The 16175-nt window shown below is 43.3% G+C and overlaps 1 protein-coding gene across 6 annotated transcripts in view; it reads left to right on the forward strand.

The window, feature by feature from the left end:
• The window catches only part of ulk4 (unc-51 like kinase 4), a 185841-nt gene that overhangs the window by 66312 nt on the left and 103354 nt on the right, over positions 1 to 16175 (forward strand). For all 6 annotated transcript variants that reach the window (XR_010011246.1, XR_010011245.1, XM_062991455.1 and 3 more), the window contains 4 exons: positions 13 to 195; positions 3097 to 3224; positions 5367 to 5500; positions 10713 to 10834. Coding sequence is in view for 4 of the 6 variants with exons in the window: in XM_062991455.1 (XP_062847525.1) it covers positions 13 to 195; positions 3097 to 3224; positions 5367 to 5500; positions 10713 to 10834 (567 nt within the window). In the remaining 2 variants the exon portion in view is untranslated. The remainder of the gene's footprint in view (positions 1 to 12; positions 196 to 3096; positions 3225 to 5366; positions 5501 to 10712; positions 10835 to 16175) is intronic.

Here is a 16175-nt window from a genome sequence, read left to right on the forward strand (position 1 = left end):
TGTATTTTTAAGGCTCTGTGTAGGATCACCCGACACTCAGCGGGAGCTTTTCAGAGCGTCATCGACAAAGTTGGACTACCCAGCATTCTCAGCTGCCTGGTGTCGGGAATCAGCCGGGTACAGCAGCAGATGCTGACCATGTTCGCCGCCATGCTGGCCTCCGGAGCGCATCTGCACAGGCTGGTACAGGACAGGGTGTGTACACGCTCACACCAACGTACACATACGCTCGCACCACGAGCCACACAGGGCGGGGTGCAGCGGCGTCCGTTCAAAACAGAAGTGAATCGGGGCAAGGGGTGTAGAATGTTAGAATGTAACACTGGATCTAGTAACACCCACACTTCACTACTCAGAATGTGTTTTGGTCGAATCTCAGCCACCTTTGTTTCATTTCTACAAGGTTACAAGTGGGAGATGATCGTATACGAGTAACAGGACTGAGTTTTTAACCTAGAATTAGTAAATACATGAAATATAGCAGCATGGAGAACATGCTAAAGCACCAGAACACTGAGCACAGTCTAGTGATTTATCACAAAATGTTCTTTTTATTTTATAAACAAATAAATAACAACTAAGAATAAATGTAGGTAACAGGAATGAACGTGGAGATGAATCTACTCAGAGTTACAATATTATCAAACATACAGGGGAAAAAAGGAGAACCTACTAATGCTCTTCCCGTGACCTTCAGTAGATACAGATAATGAACATTTCTGATCAAAATGTAACCTGATAGATGAGAATATTTCCACATGTTTATTATCAGAAGGATGAATATGTGAGGGTAACAGGACTGAGTGAGTAAAACATGGATTTTAACCACATTATTCTACATTTCTTATAGAAAATAAAGATTAAACACACAGACGTGATCTGGAGTCACCGAACACTGCAGGACAAAAGGATTTCTGACAGATTCTGATAGAAATACAAATTCTCAAGTGTTATTGGGAGTTTTTATTAAGGTTTTAAATTATATATCTTGGATTTGCAATCAGATGAATGTGCAGGAGACTTTGCTCAATTCAAAATGCATTTTAAAGTTTATTTTTATAAACATTTATACATACAATATCCTGGGGACGGAAATGGCACCGATTTGGCAAAATGGCCCATAAACAAGCATAAGTGAATTATAAATTGCCTAGAAAGAATGTCCGTGAAGCTGGCCCCACATGTGGTCAGAAATGGAATATAAATATTATTATTTGTTTGTGCTGCAATTGTGCTGTTTTTATTCTCAAGTTATAGACTAAATAATATATATAATATATAATATATATATATATATATTAGGGCTGTCGAAGTTAACGCGATAATAACGCATTAACGCAATCTCAATTTAACGCGATTAAGATAATTAGTGCCATTAACGCAAATTCTAGTTCATGTTGAGACTTGACTGGTAAAACAAACGTTTTAATGTCGGACATGTCACCGTTTTTCATTTGCGGTTTGTTAACATAATGTAAAAGAGCGTCGTAGCATCTGCACTTGCATAATAAAGAAATAAATACACGCTATATTCACAAGTTGTCGGGAGCAGAACACTTTATTAACTTATTCTGTTACGGTAAAGAATACCGGACAGCTGAGTCAAGCACGTTGTCCATGAACTATGGAAGCCCCAAAGGGTCAAAACACACTCACTTCGTGTAGAAACGTCCATCAAACCATTGGATAGTATTACTGCCTAGTATGTGAGTGAATAAAACTCCCTTACAGTTTTCTTAATCGCGATTAACTATATGAAATTCTGAGATTAATCGCGATTAAAAATTTTAATCGTTTGACAGCCCTAATATATATATATATATATACACACCGATCAGCCATAACATTAAAACCACCTCCTTGTTTCTACACTCACTGTCCATTTTATCAGCTCCACTTACCATATAGAAGCACTTTGTAGTTCTACAATTACTGACTGTAGTCCATCTGTTTCTCTAAAGACTATTTTAGCAGCACAAACGAATAAGATAGTTTTGGTGTGATTTAGACGTTAATGGGGGGCTGGGTGACGTCACTGGACCAATATTTATGGCTTCATAACTTGAAAATTAAAACAGCATTGAGAATTTCTTTTAGCAGCACAAAACAGCAAATGCAGGAACAGGACAAATCCATCACAGCTCGACAACGCCTTCACAGACACAGCCGATCATGTCCGTGTGTTGACAGCCAGGGATTTGAACCCTGGATACCAGCAGTAGCAGGCTAGTGGCCATCACATTAAAATCCTAACAAACGAACAAACTCATGATGTTCTGACCATTTAAAGTCATTATAAATATCATGAATATTGGAGGACAGTGTTGAGTTCTGTTTCTCCTGCTGTTGGAGAATCTAATCAATTGTGGAAATTGATTTAAATGCTGCTGTGTAATTCCGTCAAGGCTGCCGGTGATTACCAATGGTAATGCCGTTTGACCCGCGTCCTCGCGCATGTAAATTTCAGATTTGACCTGGGATTTGAGAAACACACAGACGCTGGAGTCTTTTAAATGTGTAAAACTCACTCCATCACCTCCGCACCAATTATAATCTGCTATAGATTTCTCCGCTTAATTCCCCCGACGAACAGAAGTCCGGAGCACCGCGTGTTTATTCATGCGTCGTATCGCAGCGAATTTAAATTTCAATGAAGCTCCGGCGACGCAGTTAATTGGCTAAAGATGCGCGGCGGTCTCGGAGCGCGGCTCGCAAATACTGTTGATGTAATTACAGTTCCTGCAGTGTGTTGTTGATATTGAAATTAATTAACTCGGTTTTTTGTATCGCATTCGTTCAATCATCGTGTTTCATGTTGTTTTGTTGTTTCTTTTCTATTCTGTTCAATTATACAGACAGAGAAAGCTAATCAATTCTTTTTTCACTCGCCGTCCACTAACGCGCCGGAGCTCGTTAGCTCATTAACCCTGTTTTATATCGAGTACAGCTGGGAGAACTTTCTGCTCCCTTCAGGACCCACCAGTATGAGTAACTGGACCTGTCATATTACCGTCGGACAATAGATACCGACACTAGACCGCGTGTCCAGAGATTTTAATGAAGCAGAGCTAACTGGTGAACGGTTCCGCTTTGCAGGACTTTGTTGTGAAGATAATCCGCTCTCTGGAGAGTCCGTCCTCAATCATCCGAGCCAAGGCCTTCCTGGTGCTCCTGCAGGTTCTCATTAATAACAGGGAAATGCTCCCGCTGTGCTGGAACTCCAGGTAAACCACTTCACATGTTTTCCTCTACACTTTGTCCTGTTTAGTTCATTTAAAAAAATGTATTTAATGCAATTCCCCCTTTGTCCACAATTTAGTCATATGCAGTTACTTTCTGCAACTCTTAACCCGCCTTCTAAGCGAATTATAAGCGCCTTCTCCGAATCTCAGCTCCTCCTTCCGACTGGGCTGGGCGGCTGCATGAACGACGATTGGCTGTTGTTCAGGGGCTTAGGGGTAAAAAGTCGGATCATAGGTCCTCATAACTGGTGCGACTGCGGCCCCTGCTGGCTGACTGATGGCGCCTGCACAGGGCTGAGGAATAATGCTGATGGGGGTGTGGTGAAGGGTCGATTCAGCGGTGAAGGGTCGATTCAGTATAGAGGACGCAATCAGGGTAATTGGACACGACTAGACTAGGGGAGAAAAATTGGGGGAAAAAAATAGAAAAAAACAAAAACCCGCCTTCTCCGACCTGATGCTTTCTCAGCAAGAAGGTCCTGGGTTCGATCCCCAGGTGGGGCGGTCCGGGTCCTTTCTGTGTGGAGTTTGCATGTTCTCCCCGTGTCCGTGTGGGTTTCCTCCGGGAGCTCCGGTTTCCTCCCACAGTCCAAAGACGTGCAAGTGAGGTGAACTGGAGACACTAAATTGTCCATGACTGTGTTTGATATTTCCTTGTGAACTGATGAATCTTGTGTAATGAGTAACTATCGTTCCTGTCATGAATGTAACCGAAGTGTAAAACATGACGTTAAAATCCTAATAAACAAACAAATTCTCCAAGTTTTACTCATCTCTCACTTCCTGTCCCCAGTTTTGTTTTCAGTCAGTCAGTCAGTCTCGTACAGGTTTTCCCTCAGTGCAGCAGGTTTCATCTGACTCTGATCTCAGTCTCCCACAGTGAGAACAGCTTCTTCTCCGTTCTCATAAACCCTCGTCTAATTAGCTCGGCGGCGTCGCCTGCATTAGAGCGTCTTTGCACACACACGCCAATCTGGATGCGTCGTGCCCGGCGTCCTCCGGCTCGGAGCAAACAAAGAACCAAGCGAGGAACGACTTTTAACTCACACACAGTCTGAGAAAGCTGTCTGATTATTTTCTACTAATATATACACTGATCAGCCATAATATTAAAACCACCTGCATGTTTCTACACTCACTGTCCATTTTATCAGCTCCACTTATTATATAGAAGCACTTTGTAGTTCTACAATTACTGACTGTAGTCCATCTGTTTCTCTGCATGCTTTGTTAGCCCCCTTTCACCCTGTTCTTTAATGGTCAGGACCCCCACAGGACCGCCACAGAGCAGGTATTATTTAGGTGCTGGATGATACTCAGCACTGCAGTGACACTGACATGGTGGTGGTGTGTTAGTGTGTGTTGTGCTGGTATGAGTGGATCAGACACAGCAGTGCTGCTGGAGTTTTTAAACACCTCACTGTCACTGCTGGACTGAGAATCGTCCACCAACCAAAAATATACAGCCAACAGCACTCCGTGGGCAGCATCATGTGACCACTGATGAAGGTCTAGAAGATGACCGACTCAAACAGCAGCAATAGATGAGCGATCGTCTCTGACTTTACATCTACAAGGTGGACCGACTAGGTAGGAGTGTCTAATAGAGTGGACAGTGAGTGGACACGGTGTCTGATCCACTCATACCAGCACAACACACACTAACACACCACCACCATGTCAGTGTCACTGCAGTGCTGAGCAGCATGAAAGGGGGTAACAAAGCATGCAGAGTAACAGATGGACTACAGTCAGTAATTGTAGAACTGCAAAGTGCTTCTATATGGTAAGTGGAGCTGATTAAATGGACAGTGAGTGTAGAAACAAGGAGGTGGTTTTAATGTTATGGCTGATCAGTGTATATATATGTTAATAATGTCGTGCGTTACAGTGTATCTGTTCTCTTTGTATTTTTTGTACCTATACAAACATACTGTGCCTTCACGGCCAGGTTGGTGTTTGTTTCCTCGACAGCTTCCTGCAGCCACCACCACCGCGTTTCAATCTTTTTCCCCCTCTGAACATGAAGTGTAATTGATGAAATGCTCCTGGTGTGTTTTGCTAGTAGCATTCCACACCTGCGTGTCATTGAATAATAACGTCTCTCCATCCACTCTCTCGCAGGCTGGTGATGTATATCGAGAGAGACACCCGAAAAGCCACGCCAGGGAAAGAGCAGCAAAGTGCCAATGAATACCTGTCAAAATGCCTGGCCCTATTCATCCGTCACACCGTGCGAGAGCTGCCAGCTATTCTGGGTAAATCAATCGTATTACACCCGAAAAGAGAGCCACGCCGGCGCTGAAGGGGGAGAGTAAATGAGATTTAGGGACGAGGAAATAAAAGAGACGGGATGAAAAAAGATGATGTGAGGAGAGGAGGGATTGAAGGAGACGGAGTCGAGGATTGCTCGGGACCGATGAGAGCGGGCGGCGGTCGCCTCGCCGTCTAATTTGATCTGCCTCTCTTTTTAATTACCTTTCTGATTGAATTCGGGAGCAGGGGGCTAAAAATCGACTCGTTCCTGCAGTTTAATTTGTAAATCAGTGTGCGGCTTCCCGTGGCTGGTTTAGTCTGGTTTACGTCCTTCTGGTTAGAACTAAATCAGTGGACGTGGCTCGCATCTTTAACACCAGGGCCTCATCGTTTATCTTTTATTAGTTTAGGGTTTGACATACTGTAAAAGTAGGATTCTGTTTATTAATTTTTTAGCTTTTATTAATTGTAATTATTTTATTCTTCATTTGAGCTCTTATTCGTGTAGGGTTTCGACATACTGTATAACGTGACGTTCTAAATATCTGACATTTTTATAGCAAGAACATATTTACCCATAAAAAGAAAATAATAAAATTATGATAAAATGATTAAATCTAAATTATCTTTAGAAAGCCAGCCAATGTCTGTATAGAGTTGTGAACAGCTCTCATCTTTCAGCCAGTTATTTAAAATGAGTCTGTTCACATTATCTGGTAAAAGTGAGGATCTTCTCCTGTTCATAACCCTGCACATGGACATTTGAGCTTCATTTGAACAGTACTGAGAGATGGAGCTTATATAACTAAACACATAAAACTGAACACATTACTTTTAAACACAAGCTGTAAAATGTAATGAACAAAAATGGAAATGTATTGTGAGGACAAAGTTAGTACACCCTATGCCCTAATAGCTGGTATTTCCCCTTTGGCTGAAATAACCTTAATTAGACGTGTCCTATAACCATCTACCATCTCTGACATCGACTGGGAGAACGTTTTTGCAGAATTTCTTCAGCTGTGTGAGGTTTGAGGGGTTTCTTGCATGCACAGCCAGTTTCAAATCACCCCACAGCATCTCAATATGATTAAGCTCTGGGCTTTGACTTGACTTGGTCATTCCAGAACTCTCTACCTCTTTCTTTTGGGCCGTTCCTTGGTGGATTTACTGGAATGGTTTGGGTCGTTGTCTTGTTGCATGGTCCACCTCCGCTTCATATACAACCTTCTTTCTGAAGGCCTCAGAGAGCTCTTTAGATCTCACCATGATCATAACACTCACTTTAATAATCAAGAGTGAACCAAACTAATGTCTGAGGTTTAAATAAAACTCCAACGTCCTCTAACGATTGTCATCATTGCAGCTGATGTGGTGACCTGATTCTAATTTTAGACATTTTAAGTAGTAATAAATGTGGGGGTGTCCTAACTTTTCCCTCACAAGAAATTTCCATTTTTGTTCATTACATTTTAGAGCTTGTGTTTAAAAGTAATTTTTTACATTTTATTTTGTTTAGTTATATACGCTCCATCTCTCAGTACTCTTCCGTTCAAATGAAGCTCAAATGTTCAAATGTTTAAATGTGTTCAAAAAGACACAGGTTCTCATGGGGTGTCCTAACTTTTTCACATGACTGTATATATACAGTGTATCACAAAAGTGAGTACACCCCTCACATTTCTGCAGATATTTAAGTATATCTTTTCATGGGACAACACTGACAAAATGACACTTTGACACAATGAAAAGTAGTCTGTGTGCAGCTTATATAACAGTGTAAATTTATTCTTCCCTCAAAATAACTCAATATACAGCCATTAATGTCTAAACCACCGGCAACAAAAGTGAGTACACCCCTTAGTGAAAGTTCCTGAAGTGTCAATATTTTGTGTGGCCACCATTATTTCCCAGAACTGCCTTAACTCTCCTGGGCATGGAGTTTACCAGAGCTTCACAGGTTGCCACTGGAATGCTTTTCCACTCCTCCATGACGACATCACGGAGCTGGCGGATATTCGAGACTTTGCGCTCCTCCACCTTCCGCTTGAGGATGCCCCAAAGATGTTCTATTGGGTTTAGGTCTGGAGACATGCTTGGCCAGTCCATCACCTTTACCCTCAGCCTCTTCAATAAAGCAGTGGTCGTCTTAGAGGTGTGTTTGGGGTCATTATCATGCTGGAACACTGCCCTGCGACCCAGTTTCCGGAGGGAGGGGATCATGCTCTGCTTCAGTATTTCACAGTACATATTGGAGTTCATGTGTCCCTCAATGAAATGTAACTCCCCAACACCTGCTGCACTCATGCAGCCCCAGACCATGGCATTCCCACCACCATGCTTGACTGTAGGCATGACACACTTATCTTTGTACTCCTCACCTGATTGCCGCCACACATGCTTGAGACCATCTGAACCAAACAAATTAATCTTGGTCTCATCAGACCATAGGACATGGTTCCAGTAATCCATGTCCTTTGTTGACATGTCTTCAGCAAACTGTTTGCGGGCTTTCTTGTGTAGAGACTTCAGAAGAGGCTTCCTTCTGGGGTGACAGCCATGCAGACCAATTTGATGTAGTGTGCGGCGTATGGTCTGAGCACTGACAGGCTGACCCCCCACCTTTTCAATCTCTGCAGCAATGCTGACAGCACTCCTGCGCCTATCTTTCAAAGACAGCAGTTGGATGTGACGCTGAGCACGTGCACTCAGCTTCTTTGGACGACCAACGCGAGGTCTTTTCTGAGTGGACCCTGCTCTTTTAAAACGCTGGATGATCTTGGCCACTGTGCTGCAGCTCAGTTTCAGGGTGTTGGCAATCTTCTTGTAGCCTTGGCCATCTTCATATAGCGCAACAATTCGTCTTTTAAGATCCTCAGAGAGTTCTTTGCCATGAGGTGCCATGTTGGAACTTTCAGTGACCAGTATGAGAGAGTGTGAGAGCTGTACTACTAAATTGAACACACCTGCTCCCTATGCACACCTGAGACCTAGTAACACTAACAAATCACATGACATTTTGGAGGGAAAATGACAAGCAGTGCTCAATTTGGACATTTAGGGGTGTAGTCTCTTGGGGGTGTACTCACTTTTGTTGCCGGTGGTTTAGACATTAATGGCTGTATATTGAGTTATTTTGAGGGAAGAATAAATTTACACTGTTATATAAGCTGCACACAGACTACTTTTCATTGTGTCAAAGTGTCATTTTGTCAGTGTTGTCCCATGAAAAGATATACTTAAATATCTGCAGAAATGTGAGGGGTGTACTCACTTTTGTGATACACTGTACACTGATCAGCCATAACATTAAAACTACACTCACTGTCCATTTTATCAGCTCCACTTACCATATAGAAGCACTTTGTAGTTCTACAATTACTGACTGTAGTCCATCTGTTTCTCTGCATGCTTTGTTAGCCCCCTTTCATGCTGTTCTTCAATGGTCAGGACCCCCACAGGACCACCACAGAGCAGGTATTATTTAGGTGGTGGATCATTCTCAGCACTGCAGTGACACTGACATGGTGGTGGTGTGCACTGATGGTCTGTAACGCGTTACTTAGTAACGCGTTACTCTAATCTGACCAAATTTTTCGGTAACGAGTAATCTAACGCGTTACTATTTCCAATCCAGTAATCAGATTAAAGTTACTTATCCAGGTTACTGTGCGTTACTATTTTTGTCATTTTCCTTAGTGAAAAGATATTTTTGCTTTTTTCTTGGCAGGGCAGAGCCAGGGGGTGGCCAGTGGTTGCCATGGCCACCATAAAGTAATCTTCGGCCACCCCTCTGGCCCCCCACCACCGCTTTGCCGGCAATTTTTTTTGCGGAAGCATTTCTGCAGGCAGGAGCAGCGCACCTCAGAGGAGTAGTTCTTCACCAAAACAGTGCAGTAATACACTCAACATCAATGTCAACCACCAACACCATTACAGAAGTACAGTAGTACTATTTAGTAGTATTCGTGGCGCGCTACGAGTAAAAGCGCCAGCTGGCTCTGCGCATTCCAGTGTTGCCAGATTGGGCGATTATCCGCCAAATTGGGCGGATTTTGTTGGAAAACAATTTAATAGCAGGTAAATAACACTTCTATTTAAAAGAAAATCTTCCGTTTTAAGAAGCTCCAGCATTGTAGAAGGCTATTAAAAGTAAAGTCAATTTTCAATCCTGATTTAGCGTAATAGTGTTGGTCAGTCTGTATCATATTCTTGAAAGAAAATTAAAATTTGTTTTCCATGCATTCAAACTAGCATGTTCTGGGATTCAATTGAGTCTCATCAGTACACACAAGTTGGCAGCCAAATGATAATGTATTGCAAAGGAATATCTTCCGCATAATATTCCGCATTATATAACTAATAAAGTAACTTGTAATCTAACTTAGTTACTTTTAAAATCAAGTCATCCATAAAGTAACTAAGTTACTTTTTAAAGGAGTAATCAGTAATCAGATTACTTTTTCAAGGTAACTAAGCCATCACTGCTGGTATGAGTGGATCAGACACAGCAGCGCTGCTGGAGTTTTTTAACACCTCACTGTTCCTGCTGGACTGAGAATAGTCCACCAACCAAAAACATCCAGCCGACAGCGCCCCGTGGGCAGCGTCCTGTGACCACTGATGAAGGTCTAGAAGATGACCGACTCAAACAGCAGCAATAGATGAGCGATCGTCTCTGACTTTACATCTACAAGGTGGACCGACTAGGTAGGAGTGTCTAATGGAGTGGACAGTGAGTGGACACGGTATATAAAAACTCCAGCAGCACTGCTGTGTCTGATCCACTCATACCAGCACAACACACACTAACACACCACCACCATGTCAGTGTCACTGCAGTGCTGAGAATCATCCACCACCTAAATAATACCTGCTCTGTGGTGGTCCTGTGGGGGTCCTGACCATTGAAGAACAGAGTGAAACAGATGGACTACAGTCAGTAATTGTAGAACTACAAAGTGCTTCTATATGGTAAGTGGAGCTGATAACATGGACAGTGAGTGTAGAAACAAGGAGGTGGTTTTAATGTTATGGCTGATCGGTGTATATAGGACTTGTTTGTTTAGGGTTTGATATACTGTATTCAATGACATTCTATTTTTTTTTATTTTGTATTTATTTTTGGACTTTTATTTGTTTAGGTTTGATTTACTGTATAAAAATTACATTCTATTTTTTTTTCTTCTATGTTGTTTTTTTAATTTTATTTAGATGACGTCCTGTGTGCATTAGGGAGCATTGTGGGAAGAAAACACCCCTCTACTGCCCAGACTCGTCAGCTCAGACAGAACCTGCCCATGATGTCTGTGGTGCTGAACCTACTTACCTCACAGGTGTGTGTGTTGTTTTAAATGTTATTTTTATTTTGTATCTTATTATGCTGCTCGTCAGTCCGTGCTTGTTATCCTCTTCATGATGCGCCGCAGGAGTGCAGGCAGGCCAGTCAAGCACACGCGCTCTGTGTCTAAGAAGACCTGCTGTCATAGTGCATACAGGATGAGCTCTAGCATGGGCTTGCTTAAATAAGCTTGGAATTCCTGGGAACATACTTATTTCTCTCATTGATCTCCCTCCCAATTAAGCCAGTTATGTCTGTGGACGCCCCACTGGCTGATAGCACAGCTGAGATTTGAAACCTGATCTGAGTGAAATGATTAAACGTTCAGCTTTTCTCATATTCTCTCTGGAGCTGCTCTCCCATCCACCCTCACAGCAGCCAGATACTAATATCATTATTACCTAGAGTTACCTAGTGGTTCAAAATTGGATTTTATTGCTGGCACAATCCATCATAGTAAAAATGTAATATAAGGAATTTTCTCACCCTTTCAGATAATAAGCGTCTTTTAAAAAATATCCTTTTCTGTTTGGTCAGGATTTGCTGTGGAGACTCGACCTTCATCAGAGCACTCTTATTTTAGTGATACTGCAGTCGCTGGTCACTCTGATGCATTTACAGCATTTAGCAGATGCTTTTATTTAAAGCGCCTTGCAAAATTGGTGGTGGTGGGGCTTGAACCGGCAACCTTCTGATAACTAGTTAATCGATGAGCCTTCACCGCAATCAAAGAGATTGTGGAATTGTAATAGACACTAGACCCTGCTGTGTAACCACTCAGACTGAAAGCGATGGGATATGAACCCACGACCCTGCCTTACTCCAGCGCCTAAAAAAACTAGGACGACAGTTGTTGTAGTTGTACATTTAGCAGACGCTTAATTATGACTTACAATTATGACTGAATACAATTTAGTAAATTAAGGATTAAGGGCCTTGCTTAGGGGCCCAACAGTGACAGCTTGGTGGTGGTGGGGCTTGAACCGACAACCTTCTGATTACTAGTCTGCTATTTTAATCGATGAAATGTGGGATTTGAAGTGTTAAAAAAATGCAATTCCCATGCTTTTATAAAGTAACGCGCCTTAAAAACTGAGGATGACAGTTGTTGTAGTTGTAGATTTAACAGACGCTTTTATACAATTCAAGAAATTAAGGGTTAAGGGCCTTGCTCAGGGGCCCAACCGTGACAGCTTGATGGTGGTGGGCTTGAACCAGCAACCTTCTGATCACTAGTCTATTACTTAAATCGATGAGCCTGAACCAAATAGAATGTAGAATCTGAAGTGATAAAAATGCACTGAATGACTGAATACAATTCAAGCAATTAAGTATTACGGGCCTCGCTCAGGGACCCAACAGTGACAGCTTGGTGGTGGTGGGGCTTAAACCAGCAACCTTCTGATCATTAGTCTACTACTTTAATTTGAAGTGTTAAAAATGCAATTCCTGTGCTTCCAAATAGCAATGCACACTAAACCCCCCTGTGTGACCACTCAAACTGAGTGCGGTGGGATTTGAACCCACGCCCCTGCAGAGACTGGAGCCTTACTCCAGCACCTAAAAAAAAACAAAAAAAACGAGGACGACAGTTGTTGTAGTTGTAGATTTAACAAAGCACTTTTATCCATAGCAACTTACAATTATGACCGAATACAATTCAAGTAATTAAGGATTAAGGGCCTTGCTCAGGGGCCCAACCGTGACAGCTTGGTGGTGGTGGGCTTGAACCAGCAACCTTCTGATCACTAGTCTAGTACTTTAATTAAAAGTGTTAAAAATGCATTTCCTGTGCTTCGAAATAGCAGTGCACACTAAACCCCCCTGTGTGACCACTCAAACTGAGTGCGGTGGGATTCGAACCCACGCCCCTGCAGAGACTGGAGCCCTACTCCAGCGCCTAAAAAACTGAGGACGACAGTTGTTGTAGTTGTAGATTTAACAGATGCTTTTATACAGTTAAAAAAATTAAGGGTTAAGGGCCTTGCTAAGGGGCCCAACAATGGCAACTTGACGGTGGTGGGGCTTGAACCAGCAACCTTCTAATCACTAGTCTAGTACTTAAATCGATGAGGCTAGTTGAAGAACAAAACCGAGCTGCTCCGTATGGAAACTTGTAACTGAAGCTGCTTATCAGTGGCTGCAGTGGAAATGACTCGATCGGGGTATTGAAATCATACCCTGCCGAATTCTCCTAACCCAGATCTACACCCACACTCACGCCCTTTATTTAGCAAAGCATAAACATGAGTCCAGCCTGTACCTTTCTCATCACACGCCCATAGTAACGTGACTTGCGGGATTTGACCTTCTTCAGTAGCTCCTTGTCTGTTCTGGCCATCTCGTACACTCACTCAGTGGTGATCATCTTCCTTCATGAGATGTTTTGTCCTGTACGTCCTTCTGTACAAGCTCTGCTTTTCTTGTTGACATTTAGTCCGACCAGTATATACACTGATCAGCCATAACATTAAAACCACCTCCTTGTTTATACACTCACTTTGTAGCTCTACAATTACTGACTGTAGTCCATCTGTTTCTCTACATGCTTTGTTAGCCCCCTTTCACCCTGTTCTTCAATGGTCAGGACCCCCACAGGACCACCACAGAGCAGGTATTATTTAGGTGGTGGATCATTCTCAGCACTGCAGTGACACTGACATGGTGGTGGTGTGTTAGTGTGTGTTGTGCTGGTATGAGTGGATCAGACACAGCAGCGCTGCTGGAGTTTTTAAACACCTCACTGTCACTGCTGGACTGAGAATCGTCCACCAACCAAAAAAATCCAGCCGACAGCGCCCCGTGGGCAGCGTCCTGTGACCACTGATGAAGGTCTAGAAGATGACCGACTCAAACAGCAGCAATAGATGAGCGATCGTCTCTGACTTTACATCTACAAGGTGGACCGACTAGGTAGGAGTGTCTAATAGAGTGGACAGTGAGTGGACACGGTGTTTAAAAGCTCCAGCAGCGCTGCTGTGTCTGATCCACTCATACCAGCACAACACACACTAACACACCACCACCATGTCAGTGTCACTGCAGTGCTGAGAATCATCCACCACCTAAATAATACCTGCTCTGTGGTGGTCCTGTGGGGGTCCTGACCATTGAAGAACAGCATGAAAGGGGCTAACAAAGCATGCAGAGAAACAGATGGACTACAGTCAGTAATTGTAGAACTACAAAGTGCTTCTATATGGTAAGTGGAGCTGATAAAATGGACAGTGAGTGTAGAAACAAGGAGGTGGTTTTAATGTTATGAGTAGTATCTATCTGTACGTTTATGTCAGAGGAACCGTGTCCGGTCTTGTCCGGCTCCCATCATCTCTGTGAACCGTTCCAGTGCTGACAGCGCACACACACCGAGCATTGATCAGCGACTCGGGTCATCTCTCAGGTCAGCCGGCACAGAGCTTCAATCTTCTCCTGATAGCAGCCCCGCGCTCACCTCCACATCCATGACCTTCCTCCCTTTATCATCATCTCAGTACTGCTAGTACACACTGCTGCTCTCTCTGTATAAAAATCTAGCTCTCTCTCTACACAGATGCATTTCCCATCATCCTACACTCTCGAGAAGAGGGCGTGTCTAAATTCTTAGATCCCTTAAAATGCTCCTACTGAGGCGCCTTAATTCTGAGTGATAATCTGACTGAATAATGAGGGAGCGTCCGACAGCATTCAGTGCAGCACGACTATTCTCACAAAAAATGACAAACATGGCGAATCAATATAATACGGAGCAACCAACGGAGTTCTTTTCAGTTGTAAATAAATTCTCGCTGATGTTTAATCTGTAGAAAGGTAGAATTATACGAGTGTCGCTTATTTATAAATTCAGGCTCGTCAGAGACAGGTTAACTGTTTTTGGTACACGGAGGGAGACGTTAGCTGGAATGTCAGCGGTTTGAACGTCCTGAGGCTAACTGTGTTAGCTTAGTAAGCTAAAACTGTGGTGACCTAATCGGCGTAATCTCTGCATAAGTAGAGCGTCTAAATAATCTGCCTTATGAGTTTGATGTCTTATCAGAATCCTCTCTACAAGGCCGCTCAGGTGGCGCAGCGGTAAAAACACACGCTAGAACACCAGAGCTGGGATCTGGAATACATCGTATCGAATCTCAGCTCTGCCTGCCGGCTGGGGCTGAGCGGTCACATGAACGACGATTGGCCTGTTGTTCAGATATGGGCGGGACTAAGCCGGATAGGGTCTCTTTCTAATGACTGGTGCAATTACGACCTCTGCTGGCTGATAGATGGCGCCTGCTGTTCGAGTGTGTCTCTCCGTACACAACGCTGAGCTGCACTGCACTCGTCAAAGTGTAGGTGATGAGATGCATACGGCCGCTGCCCACGTGTCGGAGGGGGCGTGGGTCAGCTTCGTTCTCCTCGATCGGAGCGGGGATCGGCGTTGGCGGAGAGGAAGCGTGACGCAATCGGACAATCGGACACGCTAAAAAGGGAGAAAAAGGAGAGAAAATGCTTAAACAAAATATTTATACATATATAAAAGAATCCTCTCTACTGAGGCAGCTGACCAGGTAAGTAGTAGGCAGCAAGGCAGCTAACAAGTTCAGAAATTCCACATTATTCTGTAGAATAATGAGCGCAATTAGCCGAGTCACTTTTTAGGCATCAGAGAGCTAACTGGATAGAAGTGTGCTGCATTTTTATTAGTTTAGCATCTCTGGACTGTTTTAAGACAGTACTTTATTAATCCTTTCATTACAGTATTTAAGCAGCTTACGTACAAATAACTTAAGTACACACAGAAGTACAGTACGTTTGTGAGTATACATGTTCACATATACAACCGTATAGCTTTTCTTAAGGTGCAGTACATGATTGTACAACGATTACAGGAACTACAGAAAAAGTGTCCAGTTCAGATGAAACTGATGGCTGCAGGGAGAAATGACCTGCAGCTTTTAATGAAATTAAGTGTTTTTATTATTATTATTATTATTATTATTGATGCATTTTCTCCCAATTTATTGTAGTCAATTTGTCTTCCACTGCTGGTGGATCCCTGATTGTAGTCGAGGTGGGTATACTGCTGCTCAAACCTCCTCTGACCCGCGTGCAGCCCTTTGCGGAACCCTTTTCACCCATGCATTCTGCACAGGCGTCTCTCTGTCTGCTAATCAGGGTCCTTATACAGCGTTTGACGACCTCACCCACATAGTCCGGTCATCCCACCCTGGTGGAAACGTGTCTGCTGCAGGCACTGCCAATTATGCCCCCTAGATGGCGCCCAGCCGACCGGTGGCAATGGCGAGTTTCGAACCGAGGAGTTCGGAATCTCACGAATATCCCGCTGCGCCACCTGGGCA

Source organism: Trichomycterus rosablanca, chromosome 3 (assembly GCF_030014385.1).
Source record: "Trichomycterus rosablanca isolate fTriRos1 chromosome 3, fTriRos1.hap1, whole genome shotgun sequence".
NCBI classification, from domain to species: domain Eukaryota; kingdom Metazoa; phylum Chordata; class Actinopteri; order Siluriformes; family Trichomycteridae; genus Trichomycterus; species Trichomycterus rosablanca.